General features: G+C 45.4%; 1 protein-coding gene across 1 annotated transcript; it reads left to right on the plus strand.

Moving 5' to 3' along the window:
* Positions 1 to 100: 100 nt before the first annotated feature.
* Positions 101 to 20,831, plus strand: LOC118399061 (gonadotropin-releasing hormone II receptor-like). The gene is made up of 4 exons (XM_035794816.2): positions 101 to 819; positions 10,881 to 11,406; positions 18,922 to 19,123; positions 19,474 to 20,831. Exons 2-4 carry the CDS (start codon positions 10,882 to 10,884, stop codon positions 19,884 to 19,886), a joined length of 1,140 nt encoding a protein of 379 aa, XP_035650709.1. The 5' UTR covers positions 101 to 819; position 10,881; the 3' UTR covers positions 19,887 to 20,831.
* The last annotated feature ends 2,661 nt before the right edge of the window (positions 20,832 to 23,492 follow it).

Below are 23,492 nucleotides of genomic sequence, written 5' to 3' on the forward strand. Positions count from 1 at the left end.
ATGCAGTGAAATATTGATAGGTCAGACGTGAAGTTTTGCCTGAGATGTCATTGGTGCGTGACGAGGAGGATGGGATGGGAAGAGGGGAGGCGCCTGTGTCAGTGAGATAAATCTCGAATAGCGGACTGTACTGGAGTCTATCAATCTTTGGCAATAGATTTGAACATTTCTTACAGAATAAATCAACTAAGTTTCGTTTTTCTCTGCTGCTGATAAGAAAGTGTAATATTAATCCCATATTAATCGCATATGAATTGAATGTTTCATTTAATGTGTTGTTTTTATAGTGAATTTCGATATATATGGATTGACATGTGGAGGTTCTTTAACACGTTCGCGCGAGATGGTTAAAAAGTCGCGCTTCAGCCTTTGGTGCACGGACAGCTCCTCTCTATGCTGCCAGGTTGGTCTTTGTCGCAGTGCCATGCACACCCACCCTCTTCTATTCTTTCGGTGTAAGTAGCCTACACTACAGTGTGAATTGTTTGGAAGTGCACTATATTGTAAATGCATGAACTCATATTTCTTAAAGAGATATTTTGACAACAGTCAGTTTGGACAACTGTGGAATATAGTGGCAGACTTGTCAGGACTAGGAATTGAGCCGTCATTGACCACGACCACTTGAGAGTGAACGCTTTTTTCATGTTTTTGGGAGATGGAAACATAAACACTGTGTCAAACAGTTTAGAAAAAAGCCCAACTCACTGTTTTTGTATGACAGAATTTGGAAGGAGTGAATTCGTGGGATTTGAGTCGACTAATCGGACTTATTTGGAATTATTTAATTGGTCAATTGTGTTGTGCCAAACTAATCGGGTAAGCATGTGTCTTGATAATCAGAGAATCCTTAAGTCATTTTTGCCTCTTGCGTTGCATTTCCTCACATTTAAATATTATTTTTTTTGAGTTTGAAATCTTAAGGAGTTGACATTGATAATCACTTATTTCTAGCCTACATATATTTTTGTCTGCTATATAATTGTCCGCCTGTCAAAGCCTTAGGAACATTATCCATGCCTTGAGCAGAGGAGCTACAGTACCATGGACAGCGGCAGCGCAGCGTATAGAAAAGATAAACCTAATTCCCATAGCCTATAGTGAAAGGTCCTATATTAAATAATGCATCTTTATTGTCTGTCTCATGTCTAAATTACTTGAAATACACATTTTAGTAACATAATTTTAGTAACATGTCCAACAAAAAGTGGTCTCTTGGCACAATTTACCCAGATATGATATACCCAGATAAGTTCAGCCGCCTACAGATTTCTGTACTGAATGAAATATTACCACTACCTTTTTAAAACCATGTCGATCTTTATTTCCCAAACACAATTCAACACAATCACATTCATTTTCTTTTGCCTTTTAAGCATTTTAAGCATTTTTTAAAACACAGGCATAACACTTAAACACTTAGGCCATAGGCCAGGCTGTGTTGTTAACTCAATAGAAAACACTTGAATTTGCTCAACTTGCCTTGGTTCAACCATTGGACTGGATCAACTAACCCCAAACCAAACATTTTGAAAATTTCAGCCCACACAGCTACAAGGATGCACTTCCATGCTTGGTTTAGGATCTCACATTGAAGCTTTAGAGACCCCAACTGATTTCTAGAACAATTTTTAAATTATCTACTTTGGTTAAGATACAGGCAAACAATAAATTAATTTGACTTGGTGAAAATCTGTTATTTTTAGATCTAACATTCGTATCACTTTTTCAATGTGGTTTCTTATTTCACTGATTCCATGAAATGATGAACTCTTCCTAAATATTTGATCAAATAATGAATTTTGTGTATGATTTGCTAGAAAACAATGGTGTCTCAACTTACACATATTGCTCAACTCAACCCACTCTCCCTTGCAGTCAGCTATATCATTTATCGAAAATGTGAGTAAATTATTTAGTCTCGTACCATTAAAAGATGATAATAGTATAGGTGGACACTTTCAAAGCTGTTGGTCCAATATTTCCTTATTGGACCCAATGTAGCAAGTTTCATGCCTACTATGAACAAACCTTTTATTGATACTATGATTGTCTTGCTAGTATTCAATAGCCGTAGAGGGTTGTCTTTAAACCCCAATTAGTTCATCACTTACAATTGAACTCATTCATTAGAATTACAGTACATGAATTGGAGTGATACATTCTTTCTATTCTAAGAAGGAATAAGTTACATACAGGTTCAATCATTCTGTCAGGGAACATAAACCTACATTATATTAACCAATATACTGTAGTAATATATAATAATAATAATATATGCCATTTAGCTGACGCTTTTATCCAAAGCGACTTACAGTCATGTGTGCATACATTCTACGTATGGGTGGTCCCGGGAATCGAACCCACTACCCTGGCGTTACAAGCGCCATGCTCTACCAACTGAGCCACAGAAGGACCCTTAGTACAAACAACCAGGAGCTTTAAGTGTGCTGACTGCTGTAAGTGTTCCTACTGTCACACCCTGATATGTTTCACCCTGATATGTTTCACCTGTCTTTGTGCTTGTCTCCACCCACCTCCAGGTGTTGCCCATCTTCCCCATTATCCCCCGTGTATTTATATCTGTGTTCTCTGTTTGTCTGTTGCCAGTTGTCTTGTCGAACTCCATTTTTTTCCCCCAGTCCCTGTTTTCTAGGTTTTGATCATTCTGCCTCCCTGACCCTGAGCCTGCCTGCCGTTCTGTACCTTTCGGGACTCTGCTCTGGATTAATGACCTCTGCTTGCTCTTGACCTGTCGTTTGTCTGCCTTTTGTTGCTTCGAACTGTCTGCATCTGGGTCTTCTCCTGAGCTGTGATAGTACGAACTGGCCATGACGGACCCAGTCCGTTCTGCAATGCTGAGCCACCATTGGAAGGCACAAGGAGATGCTTCGTGGTTTTATGGAGGGGTTCCAGACCTTGGCCGAATGCCATGACCGCGCGTTGAACACACTGCTGGAGCAATTCCGCGGGTTGTTTGTCAGGCAGCCTACCACGACGGTAACCTCCCAGCCCCTCAGTAACCAGGCTGTTAGCAGCGCGGCCACCCCAGTTTCCCGAGAACCCTGCTTACCTCCCCCAGAATGTTTCGCTGGAGAGTCGGAAACATGTTGGCGTTTCTCGCTCAGTGTTCTCATCTTCGAGCTGCAGCCCTCCTCCTTCCCCTTGGACCGCTCAAAGATAGCGTACGTCATCACGCTGATGCCAGGGAGGGCTCTCGCCTGGGCTACGGCAGTGTGGGAACAACAGTCGGCCAAATGCCTCAGTCTGGAAGAGTTTGTGGCGGAGGTGAAGAAGGTTTTCGATTCTCCATTGGAGAGAGGCTGCCTGGAAGTTACTCCAGCTTCGGCAAGATTCCCGCAGTGTGGCAGACTATGCGGTGGTTTTCCGCATGTTGGAAATTGAGTGCCTGGAACCCGGAATCGCTGTTCAACATGTTCCTGCATGGATTATCAGAGGAAGTTAAGGACAAGCTAGCAGCCCGGGAACTACCACTGGATCTCGACTCGCTCATCGCCTTGACCATCCGGATCGATAGGAGGCTACGGGAACGTAGGAAGGAGAGGAGGTCCAATTCCACTCACCCGCCCGAGGATTCCACCTCGCTTCCAAGGCATCCCAGAAGTCCCCAATGTCTCCATTGCCGAACCCGAGGCTACTCGATGCAACTAGGCAGAGCTAGACTGTCTCCAGCCGAACGTTTACACAGGCTTCACAAAAAGGGTTGCCTGTATCGCGGGACTACTGGTCATTTTGTGTCCTCCTGCCCACTAAAAGATCAGGCTCACCGTTAGGGGCTAGTACTCTGATGGGCCATACGGAGAACTTTTCCTTTCCTTTTACTCGCCATCCTGCTGTGGGCGAACCAGTCAAAATCTCTCTGGGTACTCATCGACTCTGGGGTCAATGAGAGTTTTATGGACACTACACTGGTGTCCCAGCTGGGCCTCCCCACTCAGCCCCTCTCCATTCCCATGGATGTTAGAGCACTGGACGGGTATTCTATCGGCCGGGTCACCCACAATACCACTCCCATCAACCTACGAGTGTCAAGGAACCACAACGAGGCTATCCAATTCATGCTGATTTAGTCTCCTCAGGTTCCCGTGGTTTTGGTATTCTCTTGGCTCCAGCAACACAATCCCCTCATTGTCTGTAATACTGTAGCCCGTTCTGCCATGCCCATTGCCTAAAGGTAGCGCAGACTGCCCTGGGACATCTTCATGTGGGCTTGAAAGTTGCCCCAGACCTCTCCGCCATTCCCGCAGGCACCATCTCGGGGATGACTGTACTCTCTGTCGGTTCCGGAGACCAAGGATATGGAGACCTACATCGAGAACTCCCTAGCTGCAGGGTGTATCTGTCTTTCTTCCTCCCCCGCCGGCACAGGGTTCTCTTTTGTGGAGAAGGACAAAACCCTGCGTCCATGCATTGTCTACCGGGGCCTCAATGACATCACTTTTAAGAACCGCTACCCGCTACCACTCATAGCCTCGGCCTTTGAGCCGCTCCAGGGGGCCACCATTTTCTCCAAGCTGAGCCTGCAGAATGCCTACCACCTTGTGCGGATAAGGAAGGGTACGAGTGGAAGACTCCCTTCAACACGGCCAGCGGTCACTATGAATATCTGGTCATGCCATTTAGTCTTGCCAAAGCTCCAGTTGTGTTCCAGGCCCTGGCTAATGATGTTCTCCGTGACATGTTGAACCGGTTCATCTTTGTCTATCTCAACAACATCCTTGTTTTCTCCCGCTCAGCCCAAGAACACGTGCTCCACTTCCGATAGATCCTCCAGCGGCTCCTGGAGTATCAGCTCTTTGTGAAAGCGGAGAAGTGTGAATTCCATCGCTCCACCTTGCCCTTCTTTGGTTACATCATCACTGTGGGGAATGTACAGATGGATCCCAGAAAGGTAAGAGTGGTGGTGGATTGGTCCCAGCCTATGTCCAGAGTGCAGCTGCAACATTTCTTGGGATTTGCCAACTTTTATCGACACTTTATCCAGGGTTACAGCAACCTGGCTTCCCCACTGTCTGCACGCACCTCTCCCAAGGTTCCATTCACGTGTTCCCCAGCTGCTGACTGGGTTTTCCGGGACCTCAAGCACCGCTTCACCACAGCTCACATATTGGTGTATCCTGACCCATCCTGTCAGTTCGTGGTGGAGGCCAACGCTTGTCGGACTGGGGGCTGTTCTGTCCCAGTGTTCTGCCCTGGACCTCAAGTTACATCCCTACACCTTCTTCTCCCATCGTCTTAACACCACGGAGAGGAATTACGATGTGGGGAATCGTGAGCTTCTCGTGGTGAAAATGGCGTTGGAGGAGTGGAGGCACTGGTTGGAGGGCGCAGAACATCCTTTCATTGTGTGGACAAATCACAAGAACTTAGAATATCTCCGCACCAACAAGTGTCTCATAGGGCAAGCTAGGGGGCCCTGCTTTTCACCCAGTTTAACTTCTCCCTCTCCTCTCCCCCGTCTGATTGCAACACCGTCACCCTGACAGTAGTGGATCATTTTCCAAAGCCGCCCATTTCATTCCTCTCCCCAAGCTACCCACTGCCAAAGAGACGGCCCAGCTCATGGTGCAGCACGTCTTCCGGATCCATGGACTCCTAGTGGACATGGTCTCTGACCAGAGTCCTCAGTTCTCGTCCCGGTTCTGGAAGGCATTCTGTACACTCATTGGGTCGTCGGCCAGCCTCTCCTCAAGGGTTCCACCCTCAGTTTAATGGCCAGTCGGAGCGTGCCAATCAAGACCTGGAGACGACTCTTTGCTGCCTTGTCTCCGCCAACCCCACCACCTGGAGCCAGCAACCCGTGTGGGTTGAATACGCCCGCAACACCATCCCCTGCTCTGCCACTGGTCTCTCGCATTTTGAGTGTTCCCTGGATTATCGGCCCCTGCTCTTCCCGAAGCAAGAGGAAGAGGACGGAATATCCTTGGCCCAGATATTCATCCGCCACTGTCGTCGTGCCTGGAAGAGAGCCCGGTCGGCTCTCCTCAAGACCACCTCCAGTTCTCGATGACAAGCGGACTGCCACCGGACCCCGGCTCCCCACTATCGTCTAGGGCAGAGGGTATGGCTGTCCACTCGAGATCTGCCCCTCCGGGTGGAGTCCCACAAACTTTCCCCACATTTATTGGCCCTTTCCCCATCTCCAAGATTCTTATCTCCTCTGCTGTTCGTCTTCTGTTGCCCTGCACATCCTCAACACAGGGCCCCTGTGTTGAGGATCAGTTTGAAATAACTGTTGTTACATACCCTTACCAACTGGGGGCGGCCTGTCAGGAAGTCCAGGATCCAGTTCCAGAGGGAGAAGTTTAGTCCCAGTGTCCTTAGCTTAGTGATAAGCTTTGAGGGCACTATGGTGTTGAACGCTGAGCTGTAGTCAATTAATAGCATTCTCACGTAGGTGTTCCTTTTGTCCAGGTGGGAAAGGGCAGTTTGGAGTGCAATAGAGATAGCATCATAGGTGGATCTGTTTGGGTGGTATGCAAATTGGACTGGGTCTAGGGTTTCTAGGATAATGGTGTTGATGTGAGCCATGACCAGCCTTTCAAACCACTTCATGCTTACAAACGTGAGTGCTATGGATCAATAGTCTTTTAGGCAGGCTACCTTGTTGGTCTTGGGCACAGGGACTATGGTGGTCCGATTGAAACATGTTGGTATTACAGACTCGGTCAGGGACAGGTTGAAATGTCTTGGTAATGCCTCTAGCCCTTCAGCCTTGTGAATGTTGACGGGTTAAAAGGTCTTACTCACATCGGCTACAGATAGCGTGATCACACAGTCGTCCGGAACAGCTAATGCTCTCATGCTTGCTTCAATGTTGCTTGCCTCGAAGCGAGCATAGAAGTTATTTAGCTCGTCTGGTAGGCTCTTGTCACTAGGCAGCTCGTGGCTGTGCTTCCCTTTGTAGTCCGTCATAGTTTGCCAGCTCTGCCACATCCGACTAGCATCAGAGCCGGTGTAGTACGATTCAGTCTCAGTCTAGTATTGACGCTTTGCCTGTTTGATGTTTCGTCGGTGGACATAGTGGGATTTCTTATCAGCGTCCAGGTTAGAGTCCCGCTCCTTGAAAGTGGCAGCTCTAGCTGGGTTACAATTGTACGGTCACTGTGGGGACGACGTCATCAATGCACATATTGATGAAGCCAGTGACTGATGTGGTGAACTCCTCTGTGCCCTAGGAAGAATCCCAGAACGTATTCCAGTCTGTGCTAGAAAAACAGTCCTGTAGCTTAGCATCTGCATCCTCTGACCACTTCCTTATTGAGCGAGTCACTGGTACTTCCTGTTTTAGTTTTTGCTTGTAAGCAGGAATCGGGAGGATACAGTTATGGTAAGATTTGCCAAATGGAGGGCGAGGGAGAGCTTTGTATGTGTCTCTGTGTGTGGAGTAAAGGTGGTCTAGAGTTTTTTTCCCTCAGGTTGCACATTTAACATGCTAGTTGAAATTAGGTAAAACAGATGTAAGTTTCCCTGCATTAAAGTCCCCTACCACTAAGAGCTCAGCCTTTGGATGAGTATTTTCCAACTTGCTTATGCCCCTATACAGCTCGGTGAGTTTTAGTTCCAGCATCAGTTTGTGGTGGTAAATAGACAGCTACGAAAAATATAGATGAAAACTCTCTTTGTAAATAATGTGGTCTACAGTTTATTATGAGATACTCTACCTCAGACGAGCAAAACCTTGAGACTCCCTTACTATTAGATGTCGTGCACTAAGCTGTTATTTACAAATAGACACAGACCTCCACTCCTTGTCTTACCGGGGCCAGCTGTTCTATCTTGCTGAAGGACCAAAAACCCTGCCAGCTGTATGTTATCCATGTCGTCATTCAGCCACGACTCGGTGAAACATAAGATATTACAGTTTTTAATGTACCGTTGGTAGGATTGTCTTGATTGGAGCTCATCCATTTTGTTATCCAATAATTGCACGTTGGCTAATAGGACTGATGGTGTAGGGGGTTGACTCACTCGCCTACGATTTCTCAGAAGGCAGCAAGTCCTCCGCTCCCCTTTTTATCCTTCTTTTCTTCAATCAAATGATGGGGATTAGGGCCCGTTCCCGAGAAAGCAGTATATGCTTCTCGTCGATACTCGTTAAAGAAAACATCTTCGTCCAGTTCGAGGTGAGTAATCGCTATTCTGATGTCCAGAAGTCTTTTTTGGTCCTAAGTGACGGTAGCAGCAAAATTCTGTACAAAATAAGTAAAAAATAAGTTACAACGCAAAAAAACAAACAAAATAGCATAGTTTGTTAGGAGCAGGTAAAATGGCAGCCATCCCCTCCATTCTTCCAATTCTTCCCACAGCTGTGTCAAGTTGCCTGGATGTCCTTTGGGTGGTTGACCAATCTTGATGCACATGGAAAACTGTTGCGCATGAAAAACCCAGCACTATATGCACAAAAACCTTATTTCTATCACATTTTGTGCACAAATTTGTTTACATCTCTGTTAATGAGCATTTGTCCTTTGCCAAGATAATCCATCCACATGACAGGTGTAGCACGACAGGTGTAGCATATCAAGAAGCTGATCAAAAAGCATGCTCATTACACAGGTGCACCTTGTGCTGGGGGAGCGTGCAATTGGCATGCTGACTGCAGGAATGTCCACCAGAGATATTGCCAGAAAATAGAATGTTAATTTCTCACAACCGTAGACCAAGTGTAACCACGCCAGCCCATGACCTCCACATCCGGCTTCTTCGCCTACGGGATCATTTGAGACGAGCCACCCGGACAGCTGATGAAACTGTTGGTTTGCACAACCAAATTTCTGTTAGAAACTGTCTCAGGGAAGCTCATCTTTATGCTCGTCATCCTCAACAGGGTCTTGACCTGACTGCAGTTCAGCATTGTAACAGACTTTAGTGGGCAAATGCTCACCTTCGATGGCCCCTAGCAAGCTGGAGAAATGTGCTCTTCACAGATGAATACCGGTTTCAACTGTATCGGGCAGATGGCAGCGTTTTGCTGATGTCAACCTTGGCAGTGGGGTTATGGTATGGGCAGGCATAAGCTACAGACAATGAATACATTTGCATTTTATCAATGGCAATTTGAATGCACAGAGATACGGTGATGAGATCCTGAGGCCCATTGTCGTGTTGTGAGGGTGCTTTGCTGGTGACACTGTCTGTGATTTATTTAGAGTTCAATGCACACTTAACCAGCATGGCTACCACAGCATTCTCCAGCAATAAACCATACCATCTGGTTTGCGCTTAGTGCGACTATCAATTGTTTTTCAACAGGACAATCACCCAACACACCTCCAGGCTATGTAAGGGCTATTTGACCAAGAAGGAGAGTGATGGAGTGCTGCATCAGATGACCTGGCCTCCACAATCACCCAACCTCAACCCAATTGAGATGGTTTGGTATGAGTTGTACCGCAGAGCAAAGGAAAAGCAGCCAGCAACTGCTCAGCATATGTGGGAACTCCTTCAAGACTGCTGGAAAAGCATTCCAGGTGAAGCTGGTTGAGAGAATGCCAAGAGTGTGCAAAGCTGCCATCAATGCAAAGGGTGGCTACTTTGAATAATATAAATATACAATGATTTGTTTAACAGTTTTTTGGTTACTACATGATTCCATGTGTTATTTCATAGTTTTGATGTCTTCACTATTATTCTACAATGTAGAAAATAGTACAAATAAAGAAAAACCTTGAATAAGTAGGTGTGTCCAAACTGGTACTGTATGTATGACCTGTTGAACCTGTCTAATTCAGAAATTAAGATGGGTGTTGTTAAATGGAACATTACTGAAGAGAAAATAATTGATCCACCATTAGCTTAGCAGTTGGTGTCCCATCTATAACCTATTATCTATACTGGATTATCTATATTGCCTTAGCTATAAAGCTTTTTCATAATTTAAAATACTGCAGGTTTTAAGGAATATTACTGAGGTCAAAATAACGGACCCATCATTAGTTTCCTTTGCAGCTGCAAAGGAATACACTGGCAAACTGTATATCTGCTGCCAAACCGTATATCAGCTGGCAAACTGTATATCATCTGCCAAACTGTATATCATCTGCCAAACTGTATATCCTCTGCTAAACTGTATATCATCTGCTAAACTGTATATCTGCTGCCAAACCGTTTATCAGTTGGCAAACTGTTTCTCATCTGCCAAACTGTATATCATCTGCTAAACTCTATATATCATCTGCTAAACTGTATATCTGCTGCCAAACCGTTTATCAGCTGGCAAACTGTATATCATCTGCCAAACCGTATATCATCTGCCAAACCGTATATCAGCTGCCAAACTGTTCATCAGCTGCCAAACCGTATATCAGCTGGCAAACTGTATATCATCTGCCAAACTATTTATCAGCTGCCAAACTGTTCATCTGCTGCCAAACCGTATATCAGCTGGCAAACTGTATATCATCTGCCAAACCGTTTATCAGCTGGCAAACTGTATATCAGCTGCCAAACCGTTATCAGCTGCCAAACCATTTATCAGCTGCCAAACCGTATATATCAGCTTTAGGAGGCTGAAACTGCACTAAGACAGTAAGCTGGCAGTGTGCCTGTGCTCCTATATTCATCATCCTAAATGAATTATTAGTGCCAAGAGAATGTTGTCCTTGTTGGGCCAATGTTACATTAATTAATGTTTTCACTTAGAGCCGTAGAAAATGATCCGGCTGGCTAAATCTGGCACATTTATAGAAATGTTGACTAATGTGCATTGTCCCTTTCAGATAAACCAAATCAATTAAAGTGAATCACTTTGTACAGTGATTTCTTCCTATGAAAAGCTCATTACAAATGAAAACTATTATGATGATGAGGATATGATGACGATAAGGATAATGATTTTATTCCCTTCTTCCTCCTAGGATGTCGGATGACAGGATGTCATCGGCGACTCCAATGTTCCCAGTAGTGAACTCCTCTTTTAACTCCTCCCTCCCTCCATCATTCATGGACTGGGAGGCTCCCACCTTCACCGCCGCTGCCCGCGTCCGCGTGGCCGCCACCATGGTCCTCTTTGTGTTCGCTGCCTTCTCCAACCTCTCTGTGCTGTTCAGCGTGGCACTGGGCCGCGGGCGCCGCCTGGCCGCCCATCTCCGTCCACTCATTGCCAGCCTGGCCTCTGCAGACCTGGTGATGACGTTTGTGGTGATGCCGCTGGATGCAGCGTGGAACGTCACCGTACAGTGGTACGCTGGTGATGCCATGTGCAAGCTGCTGTGCTTCCTCAAGCTGTTTGCCATGCACTCGTCTGCCTTCATCCTGGTGGTGGTCAGCCTGGATCGCCACCATGCTATTCTGCATCCGCTGGATGCGCTGGACGCCGGACGCAGGAACAAGAGGATGCTGCTGGTTGCCTGGGTCCTCAGCTTGCTCCTGGCCTCCCCACAGGTGGGTGTACATATGGTAGCCACTACATTGTTCTCAGACTACAACATAACAACATGGATATTCATTAGTAAGCCTTGTATTTCTCTCTTATGTTAGGAAGTCAGTGGTCCACTTGAGATATATGTTACTATCCTGCTATCCACACTGATTATCACTCCATTTCATTATGGTTTCCCTTCACTGAATCCCCTTGCGCACGCACGCATTCAATGAATCATTTGTGCCTATGTCTGTAACGTTTATGCATAACAAATCGGTCGATAACAGGATCACCATCCACAAATGTTGCCCAACAAAAATATTTTGTTGGGCAACATTTGTCCACGTGAGTTGTAGTCTAAACATTCCTATATTTTCTTAGAGGAATAGTCTCTAGCCGGTCCAAGTGCCCTTCTAATGGAACAGGTCCAGAATGAATCAGTGTATTGGAGCAATAGTGAAATGGAGCGCTATTCTGTTTGGATTCTTGGCTTGTAAGACTGCAGGGCAGCAATCGAGCTTAAGTTGTTCACTGTATTCCTCACACAATAGAGCATACTGTCAGTGATCTGCCAATCAAATTAAGTCCTATGGGTAGGTGGGTGGTGCATTGTTAGGAAATAATCTCTCAGTAAAATAGAGAGCATTCAGTGTATTCAACTTGAATTCTATAGGACAAGCACACCAGCTCTTTATTGATGGCATTAGTAATGTGAGTTGAATGGCTTAGAAATGGAAGCATCTAAAGCAGTTGTCAGCTTGGCAACAAAGTGTTGCTATGATCAAATAAAATGGTCAAATTGGCTCAGGAGGTCACCTGTATATTGATAATAGTCCCACCTCAATCCAAACAGTAGGGCTGTGAATGACATAAGCCTTACCCACCATGACAAGTAGGGAGAGAGAGAAGGCAGGGAGGGAGAAAGAGATTGTGTTCACTCAAATGTAAGTACTGTATATCCAAAAATATGAGATGTATTGTCAATTGGTCTTTAGAAACAAAGCATGTGGATTTATGCAATTTTACTCATATTCAAATAATTTATTTATAATAATTTAGAATTGATCGTATTTCATGGCAATAAGCACTGAATTTGATTTGAATTTTTAAAAATGTGGGAGTAGATTTTATTCCATGCTCACAGATCAATTTGTAGTCGGACGTACAGTACTTTGGACACTCCATCAATTACAGTTCATAGTTGAAGGTCTCCTTACACTGCACGAAGATAAAAATAGAAATCTAACCATGCTGGGAAGGATACCTGAGTGTTCCCTCCTTGTTTTTACTGTCACAGAGAGAGAGTTTCCACAAATCCAATCCCCTTAATGTCAGAGTCTCGTAGAGGTGACCTTTCTGGCTGTAAGTGGATGCGACCTTTGAGGTGCTAGTCAGTAACTGGTGTTCCAAATGAACAGGAAGAAGGGAAAAACACAGAACTTCTGCTGTAGGAAGAGGGACAGAGGGAGAGACACAAGGCGGGGGAGCCAGTCGAACGTGGAGAAGGGACAGATGTTATACAGCTTAAGACAGGAGGTTTGGTGGTGAGTTGTGGACAGATCAATATGCCCCCTTTCCCAACCACACGCTTGACATGGATGGTCATTCTACAGCAAATGCATGTTCCTGGTTAAGAAATTACGGCAACCCATCTTATGGTGACTAAACACAGCACTGTTGACTGCGGCTGTGAAGAGTCCATCTGATTTACTAAGCACTCACGCACGCACACACGCAGGCACACACGCACTCACTTTACATTATGATAATCAAGTAGATATGTGCCGACTGAAGCCATCTCATTTTGAGTGTTTCCTTGTTCATGCGTACTAATTGACCAATGACTTGGTGGAGATGGCAAGCGGTTAAAGGAATACAGCACAAAGCATGGTTGAATAAACGTTGTTTCCACGTCATTTAGAGATGTGATGATGTTGACTCAATGTGGGAAACGGATTGGATTCGTATTTTTTTCACCCAACTTTTAACCTAAATCCAATGATATGGTCTTTTTTTTTAGTTGAATTCATGTTTGTTGACAACTCTACCAAATGTAAATCCAAAGTAGACGTTGAAATGACGTGCCCAGCGGGAGGTAACTGCAGGCCGATTTAATTAGCACTTCAATACAGCAGGACATTGGCAAACAGCCTCATCAAAAACAGTGCCAAAAATACAATAGTGAAGTGAAGCTATCCCAGCTGGCAAAACTGGTTGCAGTGAAGTTATTCCGACGTCATGGTTGTATACTATTTTTAAACTAGCCCAGAAAGAAACATTTACCTAGGTGTAATATCTCTGACGTTTCTACAACCAGAAAACCAATTTACAATCATATGTCATGATGATAAATTATGTCACCAACTTTTCCCTGCTATGATAGCTATAGATATGAGGAAATTATGATGGAATGTGTTACAAGGGAAGGGAAGTTATTGTCATCTGGTTCACTGTGCCATTGTGTTGTGTGTAATTATAGGAGATTAGTGTGTCTGATAGAGGTGTCTGAAGAGCTGACAAAGCCAGAGAAAATATGCTAATTAACATTGATGTGTCACACCTCAGGATATGACCCAGGGATAGAATGGCATGCAGGCTCAGGACAGGCAGAAAGGTCAGAACCGGGAAGACTCGAAAACAAGAACTTGAGAACAGGAGAAACAGTAAACACTCTGGTAGAAGACCAGAAGACCAACAGCAGTGGGGCTAAGTATTTTAGAGATTGGGAAAGGGCCGATAAAGCAGGGGAAGTTTACAGGACTCAACCCAGAGGGGCAGATCCTGAGTGGAGAGCCATACTCTCTGCCCGAAATGATAGCGGGGAAGCGGGGTCCAGTGGTGGTCCGCCTGTCTCCCGTACATGGAGGTGGTTGAAGAGTGGACGGGCTCTCTTCCAGGCATGCCGAAAGTGGTGGACGAACATCTGGGCAGAGGATATGCTGACTTTTTCCTCTTACTCAGGGAAGAGCGGAGGCTGGTAAACCCAAGGAAGACTCGAAGGGCGAGAGACCAGTGGCCTAGCAGGGAAGGGTGTTGCGGGTGTACTCCACACAAGTTGCTGATTCCAGGTGGTGGGGTTGGCAGAGACGAGGCAACGAAGAATCGTCTCCAGGTCCAGATAGGCTCTCTCCGACTGTCCGTTAGAGTGGGGATAAAACCCTTGAGGACAGGCTGGCCGATGACCCAATGAGGGTGCAGAACGCCTTCCAGAATCGGGACGAGAACTGAGGACCACGATCAGAGACCATGTCAACCAGAAGTCCATGGATCCGGAAGACATGCTGAACCAATAGCTGGGCCGTCTCCTTGGCTGAGAGTAAAATGAAATAGGCGGCTTTGGAAAACATATCCACTACCATAAGGATGGTGATGTTGCCATTAGATGGAGGGAAACCAGTGACAAAGTCCAGGGATATATGAGACCAGGGGCGGTGAGGAATAGGGAGTGGTTGTAGGAGGCCTGCCACAGCTTGCCGCAGAGTCTTATTCTGCACTCACACAGTGCAGGCGGCCATGAACTTGGAGACGCCAGGAACCTCAACTCAGGCTCGTTGGACTCTGTTGTTCACTCATTTTAATTTTACCATCTCCTACCACTCTGGATCCAAGAATGTGAAGCCTGATGCCCTTTCTCGCTTGCATAACTCCGCAGCAACACTGTCTGACACAGAGACCATCCCCCCTACCTCCTGTCTGGCAGCTACACTCGTCTGGGTTATTGAGAACTTGGTTCGCAAGGTGCAGCGTTCCCAGACGGACCCGTGAGGGGGCCTGGCTAACGAGTGAACAACATATCCCAACGAGCCTGAGTTGAGGCCCTTGGCGGTGCAGAGATATTCCAGATTATTATGGCCAGTCCACACTAAGAATGGATGTTCCGCCCCTTCTAGACAGTGTCTCCACTCCTCCAGGAACATCATGACTGCATGAAGTTCCCTATTTCCCACGTCGTAGTTCCTCTCAGCGGGATTAAGACGACGGGACAGGAAAGGGCAGGGATGCAGCTTTTGGTCCTGGGCAGAAAGCTGGGACAGGACGGCCTCCACTCCAACGTCCGAGGCGTCAACCTCCAACACAAGCTGACGGGATGAGTCCGGATGGATTAAGATGGAGGCTGTAGTGAATCCGAAAATGCCCAGTCAGCAGCTTGTGACCACATGAACTAAATCTTGGGTGAGGTGAGTTGCAGAGAGGGAGGAAGACAGCGTGCTGTAGCCCCCGATGAAGCGCCGGTAGAAATGTGCAAATCCCAGGAAATGTTGAAGCTGCACTCTCGATGTGGGATGGGGCCACTCCACCATCGCTCTCACCTTGTTAGGATCCATCTGAATGTTCCCTGCAGCGATGACGTATCCCAGAAAAGAGATTCACATTTCTCATCTTTAACAAACAACTGGTTCTCCAGGAGGTGCTTGAGGACTTGTTGGACGTGGAGAACATGCTCTTGAGCCGAACGGGAAAATATGTTTTGAGGTAGACTAACACGAAACTGTTCAACATGTTACGGAGCATGTTGTTGACCAGGGCCTGGAATACTGCGGGAGCGTTGGTCAGTCCGAATGGCATAACCAGGTACTCATCGTGCCTGCTAGCTGTGTTAAATGCTGTCGTCCATTCGTCTCCTTCCCAGGTGTTCCAAAGGTCCAACTTTGAGAAAATGGTTGCCCGCTGGAGAGGCTCGAAAGCCGAGGAGAGGAGTGGTAGAGGGTAAGGTATTTTTACTGTGATGTCATTCAGGCCCCGGTAGTCGATACACTGGCGCAGGGCCTTTTCGTTCTTCTTGACAAAGAAGAACCCTGAGCCAGTCGGGGAGGCGGATGCATGAATGAACCCTGCAGCCAGAACCACAACCACTGTGGTGACCTGACACTCGCAGGCTGATGGGAACAGTACTGTCAGTGACCCTGCCAATAGAGCATCCGTCCAGCTCTGGCTTCCATGGGAATGGAGAGGGGTTGTGTGGAGAGGCCCAGCTCTGACACCAGGGTAGCATTCATAAAGCTCCCATCAGCCCCAGAGACCATGAGCACCCGGAGAGATTTAGACTGGTCACCCCACAGCAGGATAGCATGGAGAGGAGTATGAGTAATGGGAGATGGGAGACTCCCTGTATGGCCCACCAGCGTACTCATACCTACTGTACTGATGAGCCTGGTATTTTATTGGACAGGTGGATATGTAATGTCCTGAAGTACCACAATACAACTTTTGGAGCTCAGTCTGCGTAAACATTCCTCAGGAGACAATCTAGCCATGCTCAGTTGCATGGGCTCCGGTGAAGATGAGTCGACAGTCCTCGATGATTCCCGAGGGAATGCAGGCATTGGGGAGTTCCGGGATTCTTCGGAGGCGAGGGGGAACCCGTGAACAAGTGTGTGTGGCCAGGAACAGACCTCTCCCTGCTGCATTCCCGTAACCGCCCATTGATCCTAATGGTCAAGGCTATGAGGGAGCCGAGGTCCATGGGCAGCTCCCGGGCTGCGAGCTCATCTTTAATTCCCTCCAATAGTCTGTGAAGGAAGGTTTCGAACAGGCACTCCAGGTTCCAGGCACAGTCGATGGCCAACGTGTGAAAATCTACCGCGTAGTCTGCCACACTACGGGAATCTTGACGCAGCCAAAGTAGCCTCACTCCCGGATACCGGAAAATCGAACACCTTCTTTACCTCCTCCATGAAATCCACCAGACTAAGACAAACGGTGGATTGCTGCTCCCACACTGCCGTAGCCTATGCGAGCCCCCTCCCGGACATCAGCATTATAAGATACGCTATCTTCAAACGATCCGAAGGAAACATAGAGGGCTATAGCTCGAAGATTAGGGAGCACTGGGAGAGAAACGCCCGGCAGGTTCGTTTCTCTCCACAAGGTTATGAAGTAACTCCTCATGTCTTCCAATGGTGGCTCCTTGGAGGGAGAGTGTTGCAGAGCTGGTCCGAGTCAGGCAACGAACAAACCGAAAACGCAGGTATAAATACACAGGGGATAATGGGGAAAAATAGGAGCCACCTGGTGGAGGATCGAGACAAGCAGAAGACAGGTGAAACAGATCAGGGTGTGACAATGTGTGTACTAGTGCTGGAGGAAGTGGAAAACAGCTAGCAAGAAGAAGTGGAGTGTATGACAGTCTGTCATTAATCAAATTAATTACTGAGAATTGGTGGAGGAGAACACAACCTGCCATAATGCATAATGCCAACTATAATGTTTGATGGAGGCGGAATAATGGTCTGGGACTGTTTTTCGTGGTTCGGGCTAGGCCCCTTAGTTCCAGTGAAGGGAAACCTTAACACTACACTATACAATGACATTCTCGACAATTCTGTGCTTCCAACTTTGTGGCAAAAGTTTGGGGAAGACCCTTTCCTGTTTCAGCATCACAATGCCCCCGTGCACAAAGTGAGGTCCATACAGAAATGGTTTGTCGAGATCAGTGTGGAAGAAGTTGCACAGAGCCCTGACTTCAACCCCATCGAAAACCTTTGGGATGAATTGGAACGCCGACTGCGAGCCAAGCCTAATCGCCCAACATCAGTGCACAACCTCACTAGAGCTCTTGTGGCTGAATGGAACCAAGTCCCCACAGAAATGTTCCAACATCTTGTGAAAATCCTTCCCAGAAGAGTGAAGGCTGTTATAGCAGCAATGGGGGGACCAACTCCTTAGTAATACCCCTGATTTTGGATGAGATGTTCAACGAGCAGGTGTCCACAAACTTTCATTCATGTAGTGTATCATAACACTACTATATCATATCACCTCTGGTGCAGAAACTGTATTGAAAGGAATCATCATTCTAACAGATTAGAATAGTTTGATTTTGTAATAAATTTGTGAAAAGGCTGCTGCATGTGCGTCATTCCTTTGTAATTATACTTTTATTCACTCCACTGACTGAACAAAAATATAAACGCCAAAATGTTACTGAGTTACAGTTCATATAAGGAAATCAGTTCATTTAAATAAATTCATTAGGCTAATTTATGGATTTCACATAACTGGGCATGGGCGCATGCACGGGGGAGCCAGGCCCAGCCAATCAAAATGAGTTTTTCCCCACAAAGGGGCTTTATTACAGACAGAATTACTCTTCCTTTATTTCTGATGGGTGCTACATATCCTCTACCCAGTACAGCCAGAGAATGGGCACCACCCTCTGAGGGCTTGATTCAATCCGTATCGCAGCAGTTCAGCGCTATAGCGCTATTGAAATTTTAAAGTAATTTCTGATTGAGCCAGCATAGGCAGCGTTTACTGTGAATGCAGTCTCCAAGGATGCAGAAACATTGCCTTTAAATTTCAATCACTCTATCTCGATTGAATTGAGCCCTGAATCTCATTTGTCTCTAGGTTTCTTCCCTCTAGGGAGATTTTCCTTGCCACTGTGCTTTAGTATGCATAGGTCCAGTTTACTTTAAATACCTTTGCGACAACTGTTAGAGTCAAAAGGGCTTCGAGATGATACATTTTATTGATTGATTGATATACCGTTATCATGATTTCTCACTGCCCCTTTGTCTCTCTTTCTCTCATAGCTGTTCATCTTTCGAGCAATCAAAGCAGAGGGAGTGGAATTCACTCAGTGTGTGACGCATGGAAGCTTCCACCATCGCTGGCAAGAGACGGTCTACAACATGTTCCACTTTGTCACGCTTTATGTGTTCCCCCTGTTAGTAATGAGCTTCTGCTACACCCGCATCCTCATCGAGATCAGCCGTCAGATGCACAAAGGCAAAGGTGTGTGTGTGTGTTTGTGTGTGTGTGTGTTTGTGTGTGTTTGTGTGTGTTTGTGTGTGTGTGTGTGTTAGTGTAAAAGGTGAAGAGACTGCATACTTCATTCTTTGCTCCCATTGATGACTATTGAACATTTTGACAACACATACTTGTCATATTTAGGGCCAAAATGTGTTACTGTCTGATCAGAAAAATCTCATATTTTTGTACATCTCGGACAAATTAATCAATCAAACAGAGGCAGGTCCTGGTCAGGTCACATGGTCAGGAAGACTCAGGGCATCACAACCTTCAATTTGCATAGTACTATTCCATTTCTCCTCACAAACTGTGTATGTCTGAAATCACTCCAGGTGGGGTGCCATGCCTGAGGCGAAGTGGCACAGACATGATCCCCAAGGCCCGAATGAAGACCCTGAAGATGACCATCGTGATCGTGGCTTCCTTCGTGATCTGCTGGACGCCCTACTACCTCCTGGGTATCTGGTACTGGTTCCAGCCGGCCATGCTTCAGGAGACGCCCGAGTATGTCCACCACGCCCTTTTCGTCTTCGGCAACCTCAACACATGCTGCGACCCAGTGATATACGGCTTTTTCACACCCTCCTTCCGGGCCGATCTGGCTGATGTGGTCCACTGCTGCTGCCGATCGCAGAACATCTCCCCGAGGGCCCTGGACCGCCTGGCATGTCGGAGGGTCAGGGCAAGCGGTGAGGCAGAGTCTGATAACCCCAGTGGCGACCAGCCAAGTGGAAACCTGGGGTAGATATCGGTGGGCCTCTTGTTTAACTGCATTGTAAAAAAAAAATGGAATTGTTGATTCAACCTACAATTATAAGACAACCAGCTGCAACAGGATTGTGAGGTTGCTCAAAATTTGTTCACTCGACTTTGAAATTTTGGTTGAGTGAACATATAATTTAACTTGAGAATATATTCTACTTTATTTGCATATTTCCCAGAGAAATGTTCATATTTCCCAGCCTTTCGAGTGAATTGTAATTACCACCCATGGCTGTCTTTGTTAGCGACAGAAACATGGTTGTTGTGTTCAATGGTTTTCAGTACCGTAGCCTTCACCAAGTGAGTGTCTAAGTGAATATGTTATCTTTAAAATCCAACTCTTTATGACAATACATTACATAAATCATAAGGCCTTTCACTGAGGGCCTAATTAGACCCTAACACAGAAGTCTGAAACTCCTAATTTACAGGCCACATCAAACCTACAAATCACATTATGCTGGCTTGCAGTGATGTGTAATCCCTATTGGAATCCAGACAGAGTGAGGATATCCAACAACTGAAACTTTTAATCACACGCAACCTGCATTCAGAATGACTGCAGGGTAGGGAAGATTTATTATTGAGACTACCTAAATCATATAAACTATCTCAGAAAAGTCCAACTACTAACAGATTGGATAAGTTTCGAAAAATGTATGTTATTTATGTTTGTGTAGCATAAGATGAATCAACCAATCAAAAGTACATGCAAAAACACAGTTATTAAAACAAACAATTCTGAAAATTAACCCGCAGGAGAGCATGCTGGGATATATGATAATGATGGCATCGGTTTGAGTTTTTCAACAAGCTTTTACAAATTCAGCTGATTTCACTTCAAGCAGAGATTGTTGAGTAAACACACTTAAACATTAGCTCAGATTGTTGTATTTTTGAAGTCCACTCAACTAACAGAATAATGCTGATTAATCAAATGGTTAAATTGTATATTTTTTTACAGTGTGTGGTATACAGATTATTTTACTCCCTGAACTCTTTAGTGCCCATTTCCCAGGCACAAATTAAGGGTTCTATTCAATCTGTATCGCTGAAATTCAACATTACAATGTGATTGAAATTTAAAGGTATGGTTCCCGCATTAGCATTCACGGTAAACGCTACATATGTCAGCACAATCGGAAATTACCTTTACATTTCTATTGCGCAATCTGTAACGCTTCAGCGATACAGATTGAATAGAGACCTAAGACGACTTAATCAAACGCGTGGACAATGGAGACTCCATTGAAAAAGCTTTTTAGTCTCGGTGTGTGCTTAATCTGGACCAGGAAAACTGGCCCTATTTCCTGTGTCACATACAGCTACACAAAGCTGGGATAATTTAAGAAAGGATTCGAGAACATTACCCATATTACTGAGGGAATCTCGCCAGTTCCACTATGAATGTAAAGACCTCCAGTGTCTTACACAAAAGACTCAAACACTTCCTTTCAACCAGTCTCAGGGAGAATTTAATTTGACCTTTATTTAACCAGGCAAGTCAGTTAAGAACACATTCTTATTTTCAATGACGGCCTGGGAACAGTGGGTTAACTGCCTGTTCAGGGGCAGAATGGCAGATTTGTACCTTGTCAGCTCGGGGGTTTGAACTCGCAACCTTCCGGTTACTAGTCCAACGCTCTAACCACTAGGCTACGCTGCCGAATATCTAGTTAACTTGTACCTTCGATTAATAGTCCATATCTTCACTGAATTACATTGCACTTTGAGATTGCAGTGAAGACCCTGTTTGCAGTACATGAGATCATATTTACAGAACAGTGCAGACTTCCTAGAAACCCGCCCTGCTTCTGACACGAACCAAACAACTCTTATGTACGCAAGGAAGATCATATTTATTATAAAATATTTTGGACCACATACTTTGGGACTTTGGCCAGGGAGGACAGAACCTCTGGATCATCTCACTGGAATTACATCAAGATGAACTGGGCACACTTGACATGCATTGTTGAACCAAACACTCATTACAACTAATTCCCGAGTAAGTCTGTCCACAGGCTTCATTTATTTTTTAAATTGATGTAGTTCTGTCCTTGAGCTGTTCTTGTGTATTAATGTTCTGTATTATGTCATGTTTCATGTTTTGTGTGGTCGCCAGAAAGAGTAGCTGCTGCTTTTGCAACAGCTAATGGGGATGCTAATAATATAAAGACAGAAAATGTGTTGTGATACACTGTTTCTAATAAATGTTTTCCGCTTTAGTCAAAGGGAAGACATTCACAATTTAGGTCTCCGTGGAGCCAGTGACGTTATCCGGTAGCCCCAGAAAATCAAACTCCAGTGAGTAGGCAACTGGTCATAGTTTAATAAGGAACAAATGTATGTACAGGTATTTGTGTTTTCTCAATGTCTTGTGTTGTTCTCAGCCTAATCATCTCTGTTTACTCATCTGATTTATTCAACTATTGTCATCATGCCATGCACGGCTAAAATGTTCCACTGTATTTTAGGCTGCATTTAGACAGTCAATTCTGATCTTTTATTCACAAATGTGTCTTTTGACCAATCACAAAAGCTCTTGAAAAAGATCTGATGTGATTGGTCAAAACACCAATTAATGGAAAAATCATCAGTATTGGACTGCCTGTCTGAACACGGCATTCATGGTCAGGTATTAATTTTAATTGCTTAGTTCCAAAGTGATGTTTTTATTATTTAACCTTTATTTAACTAGGCAAGTAGGTAAAGAACACATTCTTATTTAGAATGAAAGGCTACCAGGGAACAGTGGGTTAACTGCCTTGTCCAGGGGTCACCCCTGGTGGGACAAAACCATGACTCATCAGTGAAGAGCACTTTTCGCCAGTCCTGTCTGGTCCACCGACGGTGGGTTCCTGCCCATAGGTGACGTTGTTGCTGGTGATGTCTGGTTAGGACCAGCCTTACAACAGGCTTTACAAGCCCTCAGTCCAGCCTCTCTCAGCTTATTGCAGACAGTCTGAGCACTGATGGAGGGATTGTACTTTCCTAGTGTAACTCGGGCAGTTGTTGCCATCCTGTACCTGTCCCGCAGGTGTGATGTTCGGATGTACCAATCCTTTGCAGGTGTTGTTACACGTGGTCTGCCACTTCGAGGATGATCAGCTGTCCGTCCTGTGTCCCTGTAGCGCTTTCTTAGGCTTATCACAGTACAGACATTGCAATTCATTGCCCTGGCAACATCTGCAGTCCTCATGCCTCCTTGCGGCATGCCTAAGGCACGTTCACGCAGAGGAGCAGGGACCCTGGGCATCTTTCTTTTGGTGTTTTTCAGTAGAAAGGCCTCATTAGTATCCTCTTTAGTATTCTAAGTTTTCATGAATGTGACCTTAATTGCCTACCGTCTGAATGCTGTTAGTGTCATAACAACCATTCCACAGGTGCATGTTCATTAATTGTTTATGGTTCATTGAACAAGCATGGGAAACAGTGTTTAAAAACCCTTTACAATGAAGATCTGTGAAGTTATTTGGATTTTTACGAATTACCTTTGAAAGACAAGGTCCTGAAAAGGGAACGTTTCGTTTTTTGATGAGTATATTTTTCTCTCACCCATCTACACACAATACCCCATAATAACAAT

This window comes from Oncorhynchus keta, chromosome 20, assembly GCF_023373465.1.
Source record: "Oncorhynchus keta strain PuntledgeMale-10-30-2019 chromosome 20, Oket_V2, whole genome shotgun sequence".
In the NCBI taxonomy this organism is placed as follows: Eukaryota; Metazoa; Chordata; class Actinopteri; order Salmoniformes; family Salmonidae; genus Oncorhynchus; species Oncorhynchus keta.